The sequence below is a fragment of the Cygnus atratus genome, chromosome Z (assembly GCF_013377495.2).
Source record: "Cygnus atratus isolate AKBS03 ecotype Queensland, Australia chromosome Z, CAtr_DNAZoo_HiC_assembly, whole genome shotgun sequence".
NCBI classification, from domain to species: Eukaryota; Metazoa; Chordata; class Aves; order Anseriformes; family Anatidae; genus Cygnus; species Cygnus atratus.
In genome coordinates this window covers 54,546,647-54,568,379 of record NC_066396.1, presented here as the reverse complement: position 1 = coordinate 54,568,379, position 21,733 = coordinate 54,546,647, and the positions used below count along the sequence as shown (strand labels likewise).

The window sequence follows — 21,733 nt, the reverse complement described above, 5'->3', positions numbered from 1 at the left end:
ATAATATAGCATGCAACACACAATCCCATTTTGGAATTTACTAGAACAACAGTTTCTAGCACACCAGTTTCCAGCATCCAGCTTGCATGGATGATACTATAGGCATTGTATACCATACTAAGGTACTAAGCCAAGTTGCTTTAACCATAGCCACATAACAGAAGTGTACTGTGGAAATGAACCTAGGACAAAGAAATCATTCGTATATTTTATTATTTTTTAAAAGAACAGAAAACATTCCAAAACTGGATAACCAGGTAATATTTCATTTCTAATTTTCACAGGGTACTTGACAGTTAAACTTCCATCAGAAAAAATAATTCCATAGGGACAGATCTTCAGTATTTGTAAAAAGTGTTAACAAAACCTGCTATAGCAGTCACACGTAGAGCTGTACACTTTTTGGAACATTTTCCAGCTGCATATACACACTTATTCACATCTGATTCAAAATCAACTATTTATTTACTAAGAAACAATACAGATTATACACATCACTACGTGATTTCACTTGAAGTCCTAAATAATCTCAAATTCAAAAACGTAGAGGAAAAAAAGTGAAATTCTTCTTCCTCAGACAGCAGCAGTTCATTTAATTTTGGTATTAATGCATTCATTCTTAACACACAAAATGAAAGAATTCCTGTAACTACAGTGCCATCTACCTCTCAGACATGATGATGGTACATTTGAAAAAAACCTCTATCAATATCAGGAAAATTATTCAGCAGCAATGCAAGCATCCGGACTGTACTCCGCATTGTACTTACACGGTACCAGTGACAGTACTGTTGTTGGTAGAGGTTATGGCTGGGACAAGCCCCGTAGCTTTGCGCACAAAGCATGGATCTTGAATGCATGGCAGTCTGTTGCAGTGGAATGCCACAGCAAAAGTTCTGTTTGCAAGAGTGAAGCTATACCCTGATGTTACCAAGTCAGTGAAAACAGAACCTCACATATCTTCAACAACTTCCCATTTTGGCTACTCTTCCAGCGTGGATGATATATACACCAATCCCTTCTAAGCTGAACTCACTACAAATCAGCTCAGGTTCTGGCAGGCTTATTAGTCTATGCACAGCATCCAAATAAATACAACTAGATAGCTTGCAGAGGGTGCTGCAGTTGTCTAGGCTCGTTCTTTTTTTCCTCCCCTCAGCATCAAGTTGGTATTAATAAACTCTCTTGAAACTGGAATTCCCAAGGATATTGGACAGCTAATATGGAAACTATTCCAGGGTCTGAAACAACAGTTTTACTAGAGTTTTTTCCATTAAGTGGGCTTTACAAAGTATCCGATCTCCATTTATCAAGATACTTGGGCACTAATTGTAGCCCTGAACTGAGCTGTACATTTTCTGGTTACTTCTGCAGTACACTTAAGCATATCTATGAACATTCATTAGAAAATGAATAGGCAGGCTGAATCCTCACTATTTATCTATCTGTACAGCTTCACTCCTCTTGAGAATTTACATTTCTACACCTATTTCAAGAAATACAGTTTGTCTTTTTCATGAACCCCCAGGAATAATAACTTTTATATTTCTTATTTCATAGCAGCTTTTACGTATAAAGACTAATTAATATCAAACTACAAATATAAAAGTTTAACTAGACCTCTATATATCTGGCAGCCTAGAAACTCTAGTCAAGAAACAGACGTAGAGTAGAAAAGATTTAACAGTGAGTTACTACTACTGAAGTTTTTGCCTACTGAATTATAGGCGTGCCTGTCACCAACAAGTAAGAGCTACAGCAAAGAAACAAAGTATAAAAGAGACTGAAAAAAAGTTTGTTTTCCCTCCAAATTATTCTCACAACAGGCCTCAAGAACTACATTTACAACTTATGTGAAGAATCTCTGAATGTCTGAAGGGCAGGACGTTAGAGAAATACAAAAAAAACCAATAAAACAGTAACTGCACAGTTATGAGTAGAAACATAGCAAATTACAAGGTATTGTAATTCAGCAGAAAATTCATTATTTCAACAGACAGGACACTTTTTCAGGACAGATTTTCCAAGTATGCTTTTTCAGGAACATATATTGCTAGCATTAACAGACAAACAAAACACAAACAATACCAACATTGTATAAAGTGTTTTTTGCCTGTTTGTTTTTAATCCAGGGCTGTGCCTCCTCTCAAAAAATTCTAATTCTACACAATACATACAGAATTAGTACTCTGAAAATATAAACAAAAAAGAGAGGGACAAGCCACAAATGGGGGGAAAAAAAGCAGTAGGAACAAGCAGAAGGCATTCCTTGGATTTTGAAGAAAATACTGTGCATTAATAAAAACTTACTTCATAAGTGAATGTAATAAATGGTGTAGCTGATGTGAACAGATTGGAGAGCTTGTTTCTTGTATTATTAGAAGAACGACAAAATATGACCCTCTAGCTCTGAGTTAGACAAATGACTTGTTATAATGTTGTTTTTATACGTAATATCCTGTTGATAGCAGCAGTGAAGACTTTGGGACAAAAATTAAAGAAAAGTCTAGGTTAAGGATCCAATTGTCTCCCCTACTCTCCAGAATAAGCACTATAGAAATTAAGATGTGAAACACGAACTGAAGGGACAGGAGAATAACCAAAATGTCATGGAAGCGTGACAAGAATAGCAGACTCATTAAAACTGATGAGCAGAACTTAGAAATGAAATACAATGGAAAATGTAATATTAGACAAGTCACGAGTATCCTATTTCCCCTTTGTATGAAATTTTAAGTGGCATATAAGTCAACAGAAATAAAAATTTTCATTTTGTGGAGACAAAGCCACTGCCATCAAATAATTCCCTTCTGAAAAAGCACAGGGCCATGGGCGATGAAGCTATTTGAACAACATACTAGTTTTATCAGAATAAAATATGGTGACAGAAGCATTGTAAAATGCATGTGATGTAAGAAGTTGCATAGCAAGTACTCTTTAATAGATTAATGCAGATAAACATAAACAAAACAAATGATGTTCTAAGCTCCCAATAAATAAAACTGGACAAACAGAATGGCCCGGCTTACAAGAACATGTTGGTAAACTGCAGGGATTCTGAAGACACAGCTAGGAAAAATACTTTTGGTAAACCCTGTAATGTAAAGTAAAGCAATGATTGTGGCTAATACAGAAGATATCGAATGCCACTAGCACAGGTCTTCTGGACTGAAGATTAATTCCTCAGCTGACACCTATCTTGGCAAAGGAAGCTGAGAATCAGAACTGATTTAAGACAGAGAACAATTCTTGAATTGGCACTTTGGACTAAGTGGGTCCCATGGCTCCTCCTCAGCGGTAATGATTTTTATTGATTCTTTTCAGACCTTTAGTTGGAACTCTGCTCATATGCAAGTTTCCATCACTATTTCAAACCGTATTATCCTTATATACTTATATAAGTATATACTTATACTTATATATATATATATATACACACACACACACACACTTATATATAAATTAGCAACAAAGATACTGAGAAGGATTTATAACTTCAAGTGAAGGTGGTTTTGTAGTTATTGTTATTGTTTTATTGAAGTCTAAGGCTTTGTGAGGTTCAAGGGCATAATGCATTGATCTGAAACTGGAAATTCACAGAGCAACATAACAAATCTCAAAATATTCTGGAACAAATGCTTACTGTTAGGGTACAATACAATATACTTATTCTTCATCGAATATGGTTGCTTTCTGCATAAAGACAGAAGAGCAAGAGACATCTGGCAGGCTCCAGGTGGAGAACATATGCTGGGTCAACTGTCACAGAAGAAATAAACAGGCATACCACATTCCTTTAAGAGGAAAATAAACTGCATTTTTGAATACATACGTTACCAGTTATCTACAGCTTCAAGTTTGGGCAGTACAGTTTTAGTGTTCTCTTCACTTGTTTCGTTAAAAACATCATTTTGTTAAAAGACAGTGTCTAGCAAAGCATGCATTGTTTTAGCTGATGCATAATAGATTTTTGAATTTCAACTAAAAATCATTACATCACATTGCACATCAAATAAAAAAAATCTTTAACTTAATTATACTCCTACTTACACGTATGTAAGCATTCTGTAACAGTGGTAGCATCAATCAGGTATCCATTGCACAGGCGACAGGTTATGTGGGCATTAATGTCCCAAAGCTTAATCTTTCTTGTTAGCATCTTTGGTGTCTGCAGAAAAGACATATCATACAGTAACATAGCTGTAATGATGAGGTAAAAGTAGTTTGGGCATAAATGATTAACTAGAATTCACCTTAAATATATGTTTACACAGCTAAAGGCTCTCATACGCTGTATATATATACACAAACGTGCGTGTGCACATGATGGTAGCACTAACTTTGAAAGAACTTCACAGAAATGAAAGGTGAAAACAAGAAGTTTTTACAAGTCAAGGTTTCACTGTTTTACAAGTTAAAGTTTCACTAGCATAGACAACAGTCTAATACGCTATTGATAAGCCCCTTGCTGCCCACGGGACTTGGATATGAGATAAAATCCTACCATTCTGTTGATCTAAGTAATCACATTTGGTTTAGTCATGGGAAAAATTTCATCAAAAAAAAAAAAGGAGGAGCAAAAGTTCTCAGAATAATTTGAAAGCATTTTTGCATTTTTTAAATTCAGAAGTCAAAAGAACTGGGACTGATCTGGCATAGTATGTTTAACCACACTTAAGTATCTGCCTTGTGCCAGCATGGTTAAAGCATAATTTTGAAGCCATCTCAATTAACAGAGCTGAAAAGTAAACCTTATGAAATCTCATTTTATTTATACTCAAGTTAATAGGAGAGCATATTACAAACCAAAATTGTCTCACTAGGAGAACTACAGTTTGCCATACTAAGAAATGTTAACTAGAAAGTTTTTCATTCTTCAGAGCAAAGGCTGGCATAACCATCATTAAATTGAAAAATTAATAAATAAATAATCAAAAGTTAGAAATGAAACCGCTCATTTAACGTCTCTTGCAGCAACTCCAGTTACTTTGAGAAAACAGCAAACAAAACTTGTGCCTGAAGAAGCACATTGATACTTTTAAAATGTATCTGTATTTTCCTTTTCAAAATATATTTACAAGAAAATTGTACTGTTACCACAAGTTGACAGCAGTAGAGTTAATTACACAAGCCATTTTAGGATGCTCATAACCTATTGCATTTGGCTCCTGCTGTGCAGATGTCACCTGATTACACTGTTCTCTACTAAAATGACTTGACTGTCCCTGGCTCACACATACTAGTTTTCATCTAGTTTACTCTGGAATACATTTCAGAATTTGTTTGGCAACACATTTTCCCCATATTTCACAAAAGTGTCATAACAAGGTTATATCACCTTAACTTAAACAAAGGAAAAGAACATGACAAATTAATTAAGTAGTAGTAAGCAGAAAGAACTATCACAAGGCAAACTTTCATAAGAATCAGAACTATACCAGCGATAAAATAGTACTTTATATTTCATTATAAGTTATAGAAAAGCACATCCACCACAAGCCCATGCAGAACTGCATGTCCTATACAAAAAGGACTAGGAAGACTTCTAGTTCTCACGGCTAAGAAGACACAGACATCAAACTTGTTTTAAAGTATCTAGATTTCTTAATTAAGCCAGTGACCAGCTGTTACAGAAGAATGAAAGTGAAAACCCCAGTGCCCAGACCCAAAGATAGGTCAAAATCAGTGCTAGGAAACTGAATTACTTTTCTAAATCTTATTTTACAAGTTTGCTTCTAACCATCTGAAAAACACACACATATTAAACATTTTCAAGTTAGCGCATAAGGTATCCAGTTAAAGAATCTACTGCATGAATTACTTACATTTCTTAAATTAAAGGAAAAGGATATATATATCTTTTATGATATATCACTCTTAAGAAGAGTTCAGGAGACAGCTTAGAACTTCTACTCATGTAGACAGCACCTTGGAAAACATAATTCATGAAAGGCAGAAGAGAAACCAAGCTACAGGAATACTTAGAAGAGGCTATATTAGTGCAATGCTAGTGACTTGCCTAGCCAGGAATTCAGAAAGAGATGTTCAGGACTGAAAGATTTAATCTAACCTTTAATGAAGCATAAGTGCCAAAGATACTACAGTGGAAACTGAAGCAAAGAAATTATTAATTTTCTTGAAAGACCTTGACAATTTTTTCCCCACTGCATTGCCATAACAGGCATCACATGATATAGCACCAGGGAAAAAAAAATGCATCAAATGGAAACCAGTTCAGATAGGACATAATATTATGAGAACAATGAACAAAGCACACAGCAAAGAAGGTAAATAGACTACAAAGAAGTAGTAAAGCCATTTTTAGCAGAAGAAGAAAAAAAAAAAAGAGCAAAGATGAAACACACTCCACTGACCGAATGAGAAATAAAATCATACACTTCTTAGCAACTGAGAAAATACATGTCCAACAGAATATCCTGAGAAGGCCTAACTGGCAAACCAAACCTGTGAAAGTTTCATATACCTTTCTAGAATGGCTCAAAGAAACTCAATAGATGATTAAGAACAGGAACAGGAAACTATTGCCAGAAGTGACAGAATGGGAGCAAGTTTTTCCAGTGCATTAGCTACTTCAGTTTCAAAGCAAGATTAAAAACTGCAGTCAGAGATTTCTCCAGAAGGCCTGGCCCACACTGCTAGCTTACAGCAACTAAAACAAGAGAAGAAAGCATCTTCTGCATATACAGACATGGAATCTTCAGTGCAGCCGATAAGCAATGCAACTTTTAACGTCTTTAAGCAAGCTGTCAGGATCAGACTTCACTTTAACCAGTATCTCGTGCCCTCTAGTGTCAGGAAAAAAAATGCTTATTTGTTTTTCAAAACAGTTTATTTTTCAAATCTGTAACAGCAGGAGGACTTACACAGTGTTAAAAGGAGAAACTAGCAGCAAAATGGTGCGTTACAAAAATGTCAGTTTAGTTAGACTACATTTTTAGAGACTTAGACTTTGAAGACAACTCAAATTCCTTCCCTGAGGGAAAGAGAAAAAATAATTAAGCTAAACTAATGACATAGATATAGAACAAATGGAAGGATAGAAGGTCTAAAGCTACAGCCTCATGTAAGAAATTAAACTCATTTTTAACAGCAAAAATTAAAAACTCAAAGTGATTCCGGATTCATCAAGTATCTATTCTGTATTCAAAGGAAAGTAAATAGCGTAACCACAAATTACTCCATCAACTTTTTTTTTTTAATTATTATCATTTGAGCAGGATAAACAGGATAAATTTTGTACTAAGAAATACAAAGCTAAGCTACTATTCACAACATTTCGGAAGAAACTCTCCATGTCATCAGGGGAGGTGATTGTCCCCCTCTGCTCTGCCCTTATGAGGGCATGTAGTAACAGGACAAGGTGGAATGGTTTTAAACTAAAAGAGGGGATATTTACATTAGATGTTAGGAAGAAATTCTTCACTCAGGGGGTGGTGAGGCACTGGAACAGGTTTCCCAGAGAGGCTGTGGATGCCCCATCCCTGGAGGTGTTCGAGACCAGGCTAGATGGGGCCCTGGGCAACCTGATCCAGTGGGTGACATCCTTGTCCAGGGCAGGGCGCGTGGAACTAGATGATCTGTAAGGTCCCTTCCAACTCAAGCCATTCTATGATTCTATGACTCTATGTGAATAGAGGTAGAGCACAGGATGTCTTGCATGTTCCTACCTGACATATGTTAACAACTATCAACTTATATGGGGTACTAGTCTGTTTAAACTACATATCTGCTCTTGAGGAGCTCCAATATTCCCATGTTCCTATACAGCACACTGCTGGAAAAAAGTTAGTCACTTTCATCACGTAAGATAGGCAAGTTCTCACCAAATACATATACAGACACACACACACACTCTTTGAGTAACCATATCTACATGGAATAACCATATATACATGGAAGTTCACTTCTGTGGAGAAAAAAATGGATCATGTCCAAAGATTAGAAGCAAACAGAAAATACAACAACTGCAAAAATTGAAAAGCATACCATAAATAAAATCCCAAATCGTATTTCTAAGTCATCTTAACTCCACCTTAATTATTATAGAATCTCCCAGTTATTTCAATGTGACAAGCACAGTGATGAGTTACAATCTATTTGTTAAAAATGTATGGTCTTACAACACACAATTACAGCTAGCAAATCTCAGCTCAGTTACTGAGTTTACCAAACCAAGCTACTGAAAACCCAGTTAGGCTTTTTTTTTTTTTTTTTAAATAGCGGGCTCCCATGAAAGCGACATAACGTATATTGAGAATCACAATATTCTTCAGAAGTCTCGGCATTTGCCTTGACTATTTATATAGTAATCTCAAAGAGCTTCTTCTACCATAGTAACATGTAATAATATAAAGGAAAGCAGGAAAAGCACATTTACTGGCTGCTGGATTTCTAAGCATATCCAACAGAAGTAACATCCTTCTGCACAGACTTTTTACACTTTCTGCACAGACAGCTAATCCATATTAGTAATATCATACATTGCAAGTGAAAACTGGCACTAAGCAGCATGACTATGCAATGTCCAAAACACAAAGTTAGACTAAGAACCACCAAGATTAGCCAGTAGCAAACCTATTTTCTGGACAGAACCAAGCTTTTCCTTTAACACCTTCCCTTTGAAAACAGGAATGAATTTCTCCAAATCTGAACTTCAGGTAGTATCTTGCACAAATCTCATCTTCTCACCCCTCAACCAGAAGGCAGTATTTTTTTAAAAAGTGAGATAAATATGAATTCAGGAAATTCCAAAACAAGTAATCTAAAAATAATAATAAAAAATCCAAAAACATCTCTGAATACATGTTCCCAAGCAAGCCTGCAACTTCAAAACATAATAATGTTCAGACAACTGGATAAAGCCCCAAGCAATCTGGTATGACCTCATAGTTTACCCTGCCTTGAGCATTTGGATTAGATAATCTGGTATCTCTTCCAACCTGAGTTACCCTACGATCCCATGAATTTATTACCCAATTACACTGCCTTGGTCTACCCATGTGATAGGTATACTTAATTTCTTACTGTTTTGTATACACTCAAGATGTTCATTTGCGTACTTCAAGGAACTGGTGTCTGGTTATAATCACACAGATTTAAACTCAATGAAGTTGGCACAATCCCATCTAAAACTGGCTGCTCTTAAAAGAAAAGTGGAAGAATTAGGTTGATGTTCAGTCACAAGCTCTATCCTGAAGTAATAACAGGAGGAGAAGATAAGTCTACTTTTCCAAAGCACCACCTAGTCTGATGTCTTATATTAAAAAATAAAACAAAACAAAACAACATAATACACAAAATAACCCACACAGCAAACATGCAACTTTGGAGGACAGACCAGCATCTGAAAATTTGCAACACCATTTTCAGAACCAAACAATCTTTTTCACAGTTGAACACTGCAAACCTTAGTCCCCTGTAGCAGTTAGAAGACTACAAATATCTTTCTTAAATTTATGTTTAAGAAAGCCAGTCAAAGTCAAGCAAAGAAAATCTGTAGGACATAGGCCTTCATTTGTTCTCCTACACAGTTACCTGCTTAAATTATAGCCTATTAGAGCAGCCAGTCTCAAACTGAAAGAAGTGGAGATAACTTTATGAGACTCTTAATCTGCTGACTGAACAGTGACATTAGGTAAATATTTTAAAGTTTCTCACTTCTCATCTAGCAAACAAGTGAATTAGAGTCAAAACATGATCCTCCTTCCCTCAAGACCTTGTTGTTGGAATGAGGAAGTTTCAATTATCAGTTCTAGAATCACAAAACATTTCTTGACAAAATGAAGCTTCTTAATAATCAACCTGAAACTCACCTGCTTTTACAGGAATTGTAAAATGCAAAGAAGTTATAACTCAGCAGGTTACGAAGATTCATGGGATCGTGTAGGTGGGAAGTAACGTCCGGACTCTAATCCCACCGTGCACTCAAAGTGGCCTTACTCAATTTACCAACTCAACTTTCTCAGAATACCAATATCTCAGACAATAGCTGAAGAGCCATTTTTTATGCATATGGTATTTTCCACTGGGAATTATTTTAGAGTCATAACAAAACAAATCAACAGTGTACTTACTGCTTTAAAGAAACAGGAAACCTTCTAGAGTTTCATAGAACTGAATCAATCCTTGAAAGAATGAAGAAGTCCTGTTTTAGAGAAATTTTAAAGAGAAAGCCCTGAAAAGACTAGGCTGGATCAATCTTTGTCATTGAGGAAAACTAACAAAGCCTACTTTCCTGAACTCTGCTAGTAAAGAATTCTGAAATGGATGAGAAAGATAATGGAAGAGCTATCCAATTCAATCTTGAAGAGACTGCTTTCCTAACAGCTGTAAAACAATGAATTATTCAGAAACAGCCTATCTACAATGGAAAGAGAAGAGGCAATCTTTAAGTGCTGGAATATGGACAGCACACAAGCGGAAAGTTCCAAACATCCTACTAATATGCCAAAATGATCACTTGGACAAAGATTTATATTTCTTCATCTTGGTTCCAGTTAACATTGATTTATAATCACACTGCTGGAATGGAATGCCATCAGCATCTGACTGTCTGGTAAGTATTACATCATACACGAGGCAATGCATGAAGACAATTATAAAGGCATCCGGACTACATTCCTAATTAGAATAAATAAACACACACACAGAGTCAGGGTATGCTGGCAGTGGACATGTACATCGGTCAACTGGTGTTGTTCATCCAATTATTTCATCTACTAAGGCAGCTTTCCACTATCAAGCAAAAATGTGGCAGTTTATTATAGATCTCTCCAAGTAAAGCCGCGTCACCAACAAGACAAGGCTGAATGCTCATGTACAAAGTTTTACCTTTCAGAGAGATTTCAGTCCTGAAAATTATGATTAATGCAAGCTCGCAGAGAGGATAAGCAGAGTCTCCTTCAAAGTATGGCCTTATCATTAATATATAAACTAGTCAGGAATGTTTTGGCCTACTTGAGGCATACCTCTTAAAACAGCATTTCTTTTCAGAGTCTGCCATCCAGAGACCTGAAAAGACAGAAAAATAGTCTGAAAGTTAACATCCAAAATTCCTCAAATTCCTGCTGCCACTTAGAAATACGTAGCTCACCAAATTCACCTGGACGTTTCTACATTAATTTAAGATAACAGCAGGGTGGAGGCATACAATTTGTATCTGATTATGTAAAAGGAAGTGAGGAAAGACTGTCTGAACTAGAAAGACTGAAAAGGAATTTCAAAAGGAAAAGATGAAATAGTCTCCTACGAAAGGACACAGTCACCACAGAAAACTCAAAAATCCAGCCAGACCTGTCACTATGTGATGGAAAAATTAAGAGAACTAGATTATGTTCAAAAATGACAAAAATGAGATAACCACAATTTATGGATTATTTAGATAGTGGTCAGTCAATACTTTTTTTGTTGTTGTTAAAAAAATGAATTGGAGATCCACAGACAGATTATTATTATTCTCAGTTTTCAAGCTATATTTACAAGTAATCTGTAAAATCCAAAAATACTGTCAAGGAAATACTTTTTATTTCCAGAATCTCTAGATATTTTCCAAAATAAAATTATATATAAACACCTTTGCGTCACTTTCTAGATAGAGGATAATCTCATATAAATATCTCAGCCTGACAAAAGAAGGCAATTTTTCTAGTTAAATTTATTCACATGTGAAATACTCAGATGTTACAGAGACAGGTAATGAGTACTACTGCTTCCATCTTCCTGCTCCACAAATCAAAGCATGGCCTGTAGTTACTGATTTTACTGTTATATTGCTAAGGGAATTACAAATACCATGACACAAAATATTTATGGTAGTACTAGGCAAGAACGCCAATACAAAGCAAAAAAAGTATCTTTGCAATTGTACTGTCAAATGCTTTTACTGCATTCAGAGAAAATTCCACTATTAGCACTAAGCGATACAAAGTTGCATCAGATGCTCTTTCATTGGAACCCACAAAAAATACCTTCACAGGATGTAAAACCACTCCTAAGAACGGGAGAAGAAACAAAGCAGCACCTGCCACAAAATGTACTTCTGCAACACAATGTGGAGAACAGAGCAGGCAATTTGAAGACAGTCAGAGGTTTACCACCAGCCTGAGAACACATCACAACATAAACCAGTGAGTAACAAAGTCTTCCAAAACGGATGGTTGTGCATATTCCTCACTGCTGCTGGGGGAGGACATGGTCACACTTCACTTGAGCTGGAAGGAGAAAGTAGCACTTAAGTTGTGAGAAATATGCCAACAGTCAAGTTGGTCCTAAATCACCACCATATGCTTCATGTTCTAGTTGCAAGAAGACAGTGATGCACTATAAAAGCTTAATACAGGGAAATTCAGTTCATTTAGAGAGAGAGTTCTTGAGAACTGGGCAAGTGGATCAATCTACTGATCCTGCACGCTAACATGTTAGAAGAGAGTACTCCTATTCCAAACTGATTTTATTTAAAGGACTGTTCAAACTGCTCTTGATAATGTGGCAGATTATCTGAGTGTAATTCTTGTTTGTACCACTCAGCTCGGTAAGGCAAAACGGGAAGTTGCTCTGCCCAGGTACAAATCCAGAAGTGAAGTGGACACCTGAAGGATTTACAAACCATTTAAACCTCATTCTATTCTAAAAGGATAAGTACACTTTTTTTTTCCTTTTCCTTCTGCTGAAATATAATGTTGCTACATTAAAAAGCATTAAAAATAGTGCTCACGGTGGAGGGATCCTCAGGAAAAACAGCTACGTGTGGGAGACGCTAGTAATTTTGCTGAATAATTACTGAGAGGTACTAAAGTTACAGAGCACTGGAAGCAGAATGAAAACAATAGCAGGTATACTTCAATTCACAAGGGTAGCAGTATTGAAGTGAAAGTCACAGCTCTAAGAGCAAAACTTTACAATGAAGGAACTTTGCACAGACCCAAAACTTACTACTGGAAAGAAAATTTTCAAATTTAGATATCAGCCTGCAATACATTTGTTAGTATCTGCATACAGATGAAACCCAGTAGACAAACAACAAGTTGAATTAAACTGCAGAAAAAAATACACAAATTCACGCTCTAAGCATGATGCAACTGAAGTAGTGTTGCACTCTCATGAGGTCGAATATATGAAGAAATACGAGCGGAGAATTTGCACCTCTTCAGCTATTTGGATTAAGTCACAAAAATAGCCCGTCAGTGTAATCGATTGCATTAGAAACACAGAAGTTACTAATACCTGAACAAAGAAGCCTCTGTTCCACAAGGTAAGTTACTTAAAAGTAACTTACTAGAATAAAGTCATGCAGCAAATGGAAAAAAAATATGTGTTTCATTTAAAAAAACACCACCAACAAAACCCACCACTTCAATATAAAGTACCTAATACTTCTGCAAATCTTTCCATCACAGGACAAGATCTTTTACAAGTCAGATATTTATTTCAGGAGAACAGGAGTAGTCATAGCCCTACTTCCATTGTATCGGTTCACACAGCTTATTCAGTCCTCTGGAAAATGGTGAGATTACTACCTCAGGTAAGCAACTTCAGATGTGGGACACTTTTTTTTTTTTTTTGGAGGGATGGAAGGACAAAGTAAAGAGAACATTTGCAGATCCTATGACTTCAGATAGAAAAGTCATTTGTTTCAACTGTTGCCAAGATTACTACGTTGATTATTCAAACATCAAACAGTGCATTAGCCACTTAGAACAGTAATTTCAAATAAACTGGAATGAGAACATTGTGCTGGGTTTAGCAGGATGGAGAAACAGAAGAAAATATTCTTCCAAGTTGAGTTTTTAAATATTGTAAACTTCAACAAAAGTCTGTGTGTTGTGTTTGTAAAGCCCTATTTAAAGAACCTGCTAGAAACAAATCTTTGTTGAGCATGATGAAATATGGTTCAAGACTTGCATTTGCTTTAGCAAGTCAAGTTCTGATAAACAGCCGATACATCACATTTGTATTACATACTTCATCCACTTAATTACGTTAAAGCACCAGATGTATACAAGTACTCTTTTTAGTATCACGCCAGCAATTCCTCACATCTTATTGTACTATTACTCCTAGGAAGTAATTTTACCCATTTTTAAGAATGGATTAGTACCAGCAGATGGCACTGGTGCCCTAACCACATCGAACAAGTCTATGCTTTGCTAACGTCTTCAACACAAAAAGTGTAAATAAACAAAACGCGCAAACAAAACCCACCAAACCTTACACATCTGTTGCATCCACCTTCCTAAAACAAAAATCCACTAAGCACATAGCTTATTTCGATCAGTTCGTAGTACTTTGACATTACTGAGAAACCTGTGCTACCACCATAACACTGCGTGCAGCATGCTTTCTAGTGTTTCTTGGTCAGGGCTTTTTGTTGTTTAAAGTTTACCTTCTGTCGAGTGGAACACTGCAATTTCAGTTCTGTGCCCACTTCATAGGCATGCTGAGCAATCTGCTGAGAGCACATACAAAGCAACTGACATGTCAGGTTCCTCCAGTTTCAGTGAAAATTTAAGAAATCATTTTTCGGCATCTCGAAGATAGAGAGAGCCTCCAAGAATAGTACGCTATGTTTCACTTCTCTGAGTATTTGCCTCACTGCTAAATACTACTGAAAACTGATATCCAATTGAGCCCCGAGGCTGCAGCCTGCTGTTCCTTGTACAGACCCTCTCACTTGCATGCATACCTCCACACACAGCTCCCCAGGACTCCTCTGCTCCCTCACAGGCCACCCTTCACCGTGGGTTCACAGCCTTAGAGGCACACCACGGACACAAGGGCCCCTATGACCCAGGGAACCCCCACACCTCGTTTATGCCATCTCTCCAGTTACAGGCACCTCACAGGCCTTCTGACTTGAGGTCTGACTGCAGTTCCTGGCTGTCAGACCACCCTGCATGCAGAACTGGGAGCCCTCCAGCCAGAGAAAAAGTTAAAGGAATGTAAAACAACAGACTGCGCTGATCAGGCACAGGGTACTACTACCTGGCAGACATACTGACCAGCCAGCTATTTACATGGGACCAGCCCTCTGAATCCCCTTTTCCCTCTGTTTTTCCACATATGTTCCTCCCTAAATCATCCAAATGCCTCCCTTCCCCTGCCTTTGGCTCATCCCCAAAGCATCCTAAGTCCCATGCCACCCCCAAAAGTTCTTTCCCCACATCCCTGTGCAGCAGTCTTGCGGGCCCCTCAGACCAAAAGGTGCCCCAGCATCCATTCACGGTGGTAAGTATCCATCCGACGTGGCTGATGGCTTTCCAGGGACAGCCCCGGTTAGTGTGTGCCCTACACTGATTCCTTATTTTGTGTTCCTCACCTGCCACTGAGTCCCTGTGATCCTCTGGGTTTGTGGAGTTGGGCTGTTGACAGGCTGATGGCTCCTGTGACGGGCCTGGCAGTAGTTACACCGTGTACAATTTCCCCATCTTCCCCCTCCAAGTCTTGTGGGTGTGCAGATGAGCTTTATCATGGAACTTGTCAGGTCTCTCTAAATGTATGTATAGAAGCAAAGTAATGCAAGCTGTTCTTCAGCCCTGCCAAAGGGTAATAGTGAAGCTGAGGGCACAGAACACAGGATGGATCCTCACCAAGAAAAGGTCTTCTTCCAAGAGGTTATTTCTCAGGTAGCCGAGGGTTCTTCCGAGCAAGAAGTATTTTCTATGTACAAGTTCATTACAGTACATTCCACTGAGCAGTTAGAAAGACTTATCCCTCCTTAGTCTCTCACAGCTAGGTTTATGAAGCACATGAATGCTAAAACAGCGTAAAGTGCTGGCAATTAGATAAATACTTTAGCTGTGGTTCAGAAAAGAGAAGAAAAATGAGGTTAAATCAGCTAACTATTCCAATTATACAGCACAGAGTGCACGTAAGTATCAGATAAGCCATTGCCTCAATGTTTCTTTCAGGGACTTGCCTGCCCACCCTAACTAAAGCGTAGGATGACAGTTTGACTCTTACAATCAACATGACATTCTCCACTATTTCAGTTTGCAGCCATTTACAACCAAATCTCAGTTCCTTCATAATGACTAGTTCAGAACAGAGGGTTATGTTAATTTCACTACAGATAAGAAATGACATATTACAAGCTCTATAAAAATTTTCAGAGAATGTACTTACTTTTCATGAAGGGACTGAAAACCCATTGAGCTACCTTTCTTACCACAAGCGAATGTCAATACCTACTTTTGGTTTTACACGTTTCAATACTTTGGGTTTCAGGTTTTTTGGTGGTTGGTATTTTGTTTTCTGAGACATTTCATTGCTCCCTAATGAATGGGATGCCTCCCTAGAAGGTGTAACTTCATAAACTGCAAGTTCCTGGTTTCTTCCCAGTATCTAGAATTATCAGACTTTTGTGTCAGAGATACAGTTTCATAACATGTTGTGTAAGAAAGTCATATAACTAAGTAAAAAAGAAAATGTAAAGAGGATGGCTGAAACGGCGCACATCTCTAGCCCACTCATTTTTTTTCGTTCTGTAATAATCCCTAAGCATAGGACTGTTTTAAACACTGTTATGAAGAACTAGCAAAAAAAAAAAAAGAACAATAACAAAGAAAACTTATTTTGTGGACAGCAAGTAAAAGCTCTTTCAAGACAGACATCTAGAAAATTTCAATTAATATATCAGCATCACTAGCTTTAGAAGAATACTGAAGAAATTTTAAAAAACACTAAACCTTACGAGCCCAGCTTTAAACTGGCTGTGTGAGTTGGTCATTTAAAAAGGTTTTTGTTTTGTTTTGTTTAAATCCGTAGTCTTGGTTCCGTAATTGACAAGCTAGTGCAATGTTTTTTCTCTCCCTCCCTGCAACCACCTGGCAACAAAAACAAGCTGTGCCTGAATATTTCTGTGGCAGAATTGCCTGTGCCTAATAAGCATAACTTGTTCTTCAATATTACTCTCAATATTTTAGTGCTGGGTTTTAAATTATCACATTTTAAAGTCAGAAATTCTCACTATTCATTAAAAATGTAAGAGTAATGTGAAACGATTAATGATTAAGACATAATCAAGAGTCAAAGAGTAGCAGGTGACAAGACAAGACAAAGTATGAATAATGTGATCTTTAGCCAACTTACCTGAAATAATCATGATTAAAATTTTCTAAAATAACATGACAGACTATAATGGTAATGTCAGCCATCAGGTAATTAAAAGGGAGAGAGAGAGACTAATATCACATCACTTTCAGGAAAGCATCCTTTAAAATGACCGTGTTCTATTTGTTACTTTGATCTACTATGCTTGAGAACAGACTGCACTTTGGTCTTCTTTTGAGGATACTTGACTAACAGGTTAAAGGGAAACCACTTGGGGTGTAGTCACGCCATTACTAATAGTTGCACTAAGGTGTCTGAAGACCTGTACAGCCCTAGGTGAAACATGTTTGCTTTTTATACGTTTGTTTCATTCATTTCAATGAAAGATAATGCAATGCGAAAGTAAGACACCACTCTTAGTAAATTACATGTAGAAAATGACACAAATGTTTAAGATGAAGTAAAATAATAATCAGGACATAGTAGGATTAAATGTACCTTAAATCTACATAAATATAGAATCATTTGATCTTTACTCATGCCTCATACTTACCTTTTATGGTACAATGAGAGCAAAAAAATTTTTTTTTTTTTTTATAGAACACCTGTGTCTCACTATACAAAATGAATTATGCCCTGAAGTAAGTTGTCAACACAGCAAAGATGATTGTTCAATTTTCTGCCTTCCATACTATTAGTACAACATATAATGAGGAAAAAAGGGACTTCAGTAAGTCAAAAGAAAAAGCAACTCAGCTGAGGACAAGTGAGTGACTCCAAATGCATCCTATGCCCCTTCGTACAAAATTTAACAATTCACTTAGATGTTAGATGAATTTAACACTTCACTTAGATGTTCCTTATTCCTCTCTACAAACACCATCCCTTCTGTAGCAATTAGCATTTTTAGAAAATTCACAAAATAGTAACTACCATAAAAATATTAAATATTACAGAAAAACAGAGCCATTCAATCTCAGTTTGGCATCTGATCATAAAAAAAAACACAACTCAAAATTACTGGACACATGCTTAATACCAGTGCTGAATACAAAGAGATTTTAATATAAGGTTTTGTTTAAATATTTTCCTTTAAACTTTGCTTAGATTTGGAATTTTGACAGTCCACATTAAAATTGACTGTACTGGAATCCTGAACAGTCAAACAATTACTACCTACTGGTTAAATTTTAACAAAGAAAAATCAGATAACTCATTTCTAAAAGTGTCTACTGCCAGAAATATGTAAATAGTCAAATTGTAGTGATATAGGACGTTAGTATTTTTTAACACGTGAGTTGACAACATATGCTTATAAAACCCTTCTAAGTCTAAATTAAAGATGGCACTCTCAAAAAAAAAAAATCAAGAAAATCACTAACAATTCTACCCTTAATAAAATAAATACTGACAAAAGATTAGGGAGTTGTAATATGTGATATTATACTGTACATTATAAACTCATCTACACCTTTTCCTACCTGTTAGAGTGACAGAACACCTTGAAGAAGATGGGCATCATCCCTGCACTGAGATTTGCATTTCATTTTCTGTAAATGTTGTTTTATTATTTTCATAATACACATGAAGCAATAGTCACCATGAATTAGAAATACAAAACCCCCATATACAGTGTCTTCCATCCAAACCCATGAAAGCATGGGACAGTGGCAAATAGTAGATACATTAGTAAGGGATTAACTAAGTGATCCAAATAATACTTCAGGCATTACTGTTTCTCCGAGACTCAGCCTGCTGATACAGCATGGTCACAGCAAACTCAAGATGATGGTGATAAATTTGTGTTTTTCCTTCATAGTTTGTGTTTGCTGATTTACAGCTGGCATTTTTCATACCTTCAACACTTTCATATTCACTGCATCCATTATTAATCCACTCTTATAAAGACTACCTGTGACCTCTTTAAATCTTTATTTTAGAAGCCCACTACATAATGTTCTTGCAGGTAATACACACCTTTCCATATAAATATATGGAAAGAAAATGAAAGCACATTTAAATTGCACAAACAGGAATTCAAAATAGCATAGACATTAAACTCCCTACTCCTGTAAAGCTGAAAAAGATTTTGGCTTTAAATTCCTTCAGCTACGACAGTGAAAGCAAACATATGCGATGAAATGCAAGACTGAAGTTTTCCTGACTGCAATTGATAATGATTGAAAATTGCCTCATACAAATATGCATAAAGCATCAATATTAAATCAGTGCTGGCATTTAAAAAAAAGGTTCTCTTTAGGATGAGGAGCAATAAGAGCATGAAGTAAGAGAATGGCAGATTTTTGAAGTATGGAAAAACGTATATACACACTAAATGCAACCCGGCCTTCTTCGCTGCTTCCCACCCGCCATCAAAACTTTCAGCCCTAGTGTGTTATTCCCCTTATCTTTCCTTCTCTACCCTTTCCACTGCCATAACACTTTTTTACAGAGTCAGGCAACAGATAAATATGTATCACATCCACCCAAGACACACATGCAAGTGAAATTATGGAAGAGGCTTTTCAAGTGGCAACAGATGGCAGGCATCTCCTATCAGAAATAAAACACGATCATGAAAAGTATACATGAGAATTTTTAATAGATGAATTCAGTTTTCTTTCAGAGTATTAACTTAAAAAGTTACCTTAAGTACAGTTACAGTCATCCACCTTGAGCTTACAGATTTCAATACAAAATTTCATTGTGTAAAGATGTAGTATCTTAAAATCAATACCCATAAATCACTGGAACTACTCCTAAAAATTGATACTATGTTACAAAACAGAAAAAGGAAAAATGTAATATAAAAACCACGAAAATGAGCTGACCATGGTAAAAGCACTCATCCCAGAGAAAGAAATGACAATTACAAAAATTATGCGTTCCTGTAACTAGCCAAGAGGACTTTAAGATTGGCGATAAATTACTTTGCTCTTTCCTTGAAGTGTATTACGGTGCAGAATTTTTTCAAATATAGCTGTCATTCAAAAGAAGCATAATCCAGAACATATTACAGACATGGTTCCTAAATTGTTCTCACATGTACTAATATTGTAAAGCCAGCCCGCTAACCTTAGGACAAAGGATCATTGATTAAAAACTTTGCTAGGATTCTTGAGTGAACATGTAAAATCAGAGCAAACATTCTAACACAAATACACTGGAACAGGAGAGAGTTAGTGTACTTTTCCTACACTGGTCATGAGGAGGACCAGTGTAGGAAAATCATATCTAAATTGATTTCAACCAGATTTCATCTAGGCAATCAAATTTCAGAGGCAAGATACTAAATAGCCACTAGATAGCACCAGACTCCAACCACCAAACTCCAGAGCCAGTACTGAAATTCTTCGTCTATGGAGGGAAAAGGTGGCTTTGCAAAAATCATAGAATGGCTCAGTTTGGAAGGGACATTAAAGACCCCATAGTTCCAACCCCCTGTCATAGGTGGGACGTCACCCACCAGACCAGGTTGCTCAGGGCCTCATCCAACCTGACCTTGAGCACCTTCAGGGATAGGGTATCCACAGCTTCTCTGGGAAACCTGTGCCAGTGCCTCACCACCCTCTGAGTGAAGAAAAAATGTTTGCAATGAGCAGCCATGACTCTGGAGACTCACAGACTGAAAGCAAATCAAGTGGCCATACTACAACAGCATGAGAACTGTGGGTTTCTTTCTGCCTACAGCAACCTCAGCCTTCCCAACCACTTTTGACCCCTGAAATATATAATATAACAGGCAGAGAAAAAGTCAGCAGCAGAAGGGCAGGGGAAAGGGAAAAAGCAAGACAAAAAAGCTCTGGAAATGTCAAAACTCTTTTAAAGCTTGGTGCCTTGGACTCGTTTCAGTTGTTTTGCTCTCACTCGACTGCGCTGGAGTTAGAGATATGGTACTTGAGCCATGATGCGACTTACTGCAATAACATTAAACCCATTTAGAGAAAGCTAGGATGAAATTTTCTGCCCTCCTTTTACGTATCCCAATAGACTCAGTGATATTTAGGGGGGGCAGAGGAAGAAGTATTAGAAACATCTTCCATAAACATCTTTCATAACTTCTGTACTCATCTGTTAACAGTGACTGCAGAGTATTTAAACAGCCATTTGGCTGTCATGTAAACTACAGGTTTGTATTTAATCTCAGCCAGTACCTTACCCTCCACAGAAACCATTTCCACAATGCTGCTTTCATTGCTTTTGAGAGTTGCAAAAGTATGTAAATAGTGAGTAACAGTAAGCATCTACCAATACTCTGAAATCGTGTTTCAGTAACGCAAGCCATTTCCATTTCATTCCGGTAAAGCTTTGGCAGCTGCAGCATAGGCAGACACAAGCTTAGATGCGAAAATGAGGAAAGATGATGTATCAAAACAGATGTTTCATTTAATACTTTTTTAAAATTTCATTTAATACTAGATAATCTAAAAAATTCTTCACATTTGTGATATAATCCCATTAGAAGAGGTGATTTAATGGTCTCAAAAGCTCTATGGTATCAACACAATTATTTTTTTATTTTTATTTTGAGGGATCTGTATTTAATCAGACGGACTTACTACTCTAAGTATGTGGCTTATTGTACAAGCCTGCACATGGACCAGTCTTTCACTCAGTCTAGTAAAGCATATGATTACAATGAATTTTAGTAAATGAAACTTCTCTT

General features: G+C 36.8%; 1 protein-coding gene across 7 annotated transcripts in view; it reads right to left on the bottom strand.

Annotated features, from left to right (window-relative positions):
- Positions 1 to 21,733, bottom strand: part of PCGF3 (polycomb group ring finger 3) — an 88,923-nt gene that overhangs the window by 17,541 nt on the left and 49,649 nt on the right. For 3 of the 7 annotated variants that reach the window (XM_035564210.2, XM_035564212.2, XM_050716530.1), the window contains 2 exons: positions 10,989 to 11,031; positions 4,051 to 4,168 (listed from right to left, as the gene is read on the bottom strand). In XM_035564210.2, the coding sequence (XP_035420103.1) occupies positions 4,051 to 4,159 (109 nt within the window). In that variant the 5' untranslated portion in view covers positions 4,160 to 4,168; positions 10,989 to 11,031. Of the gene's footprint in view, positions 1 to 4,050; positions 4,169 to 10,988; positions 11,032 to 11,987; positions 12,188 to 21,733 lie in introns of those variants that run through there. The other 4 variants (XM_050716529.1, XM_035564211.2, XM_050716531.1 and 1 more) reach the window with 2 other exon arrangements.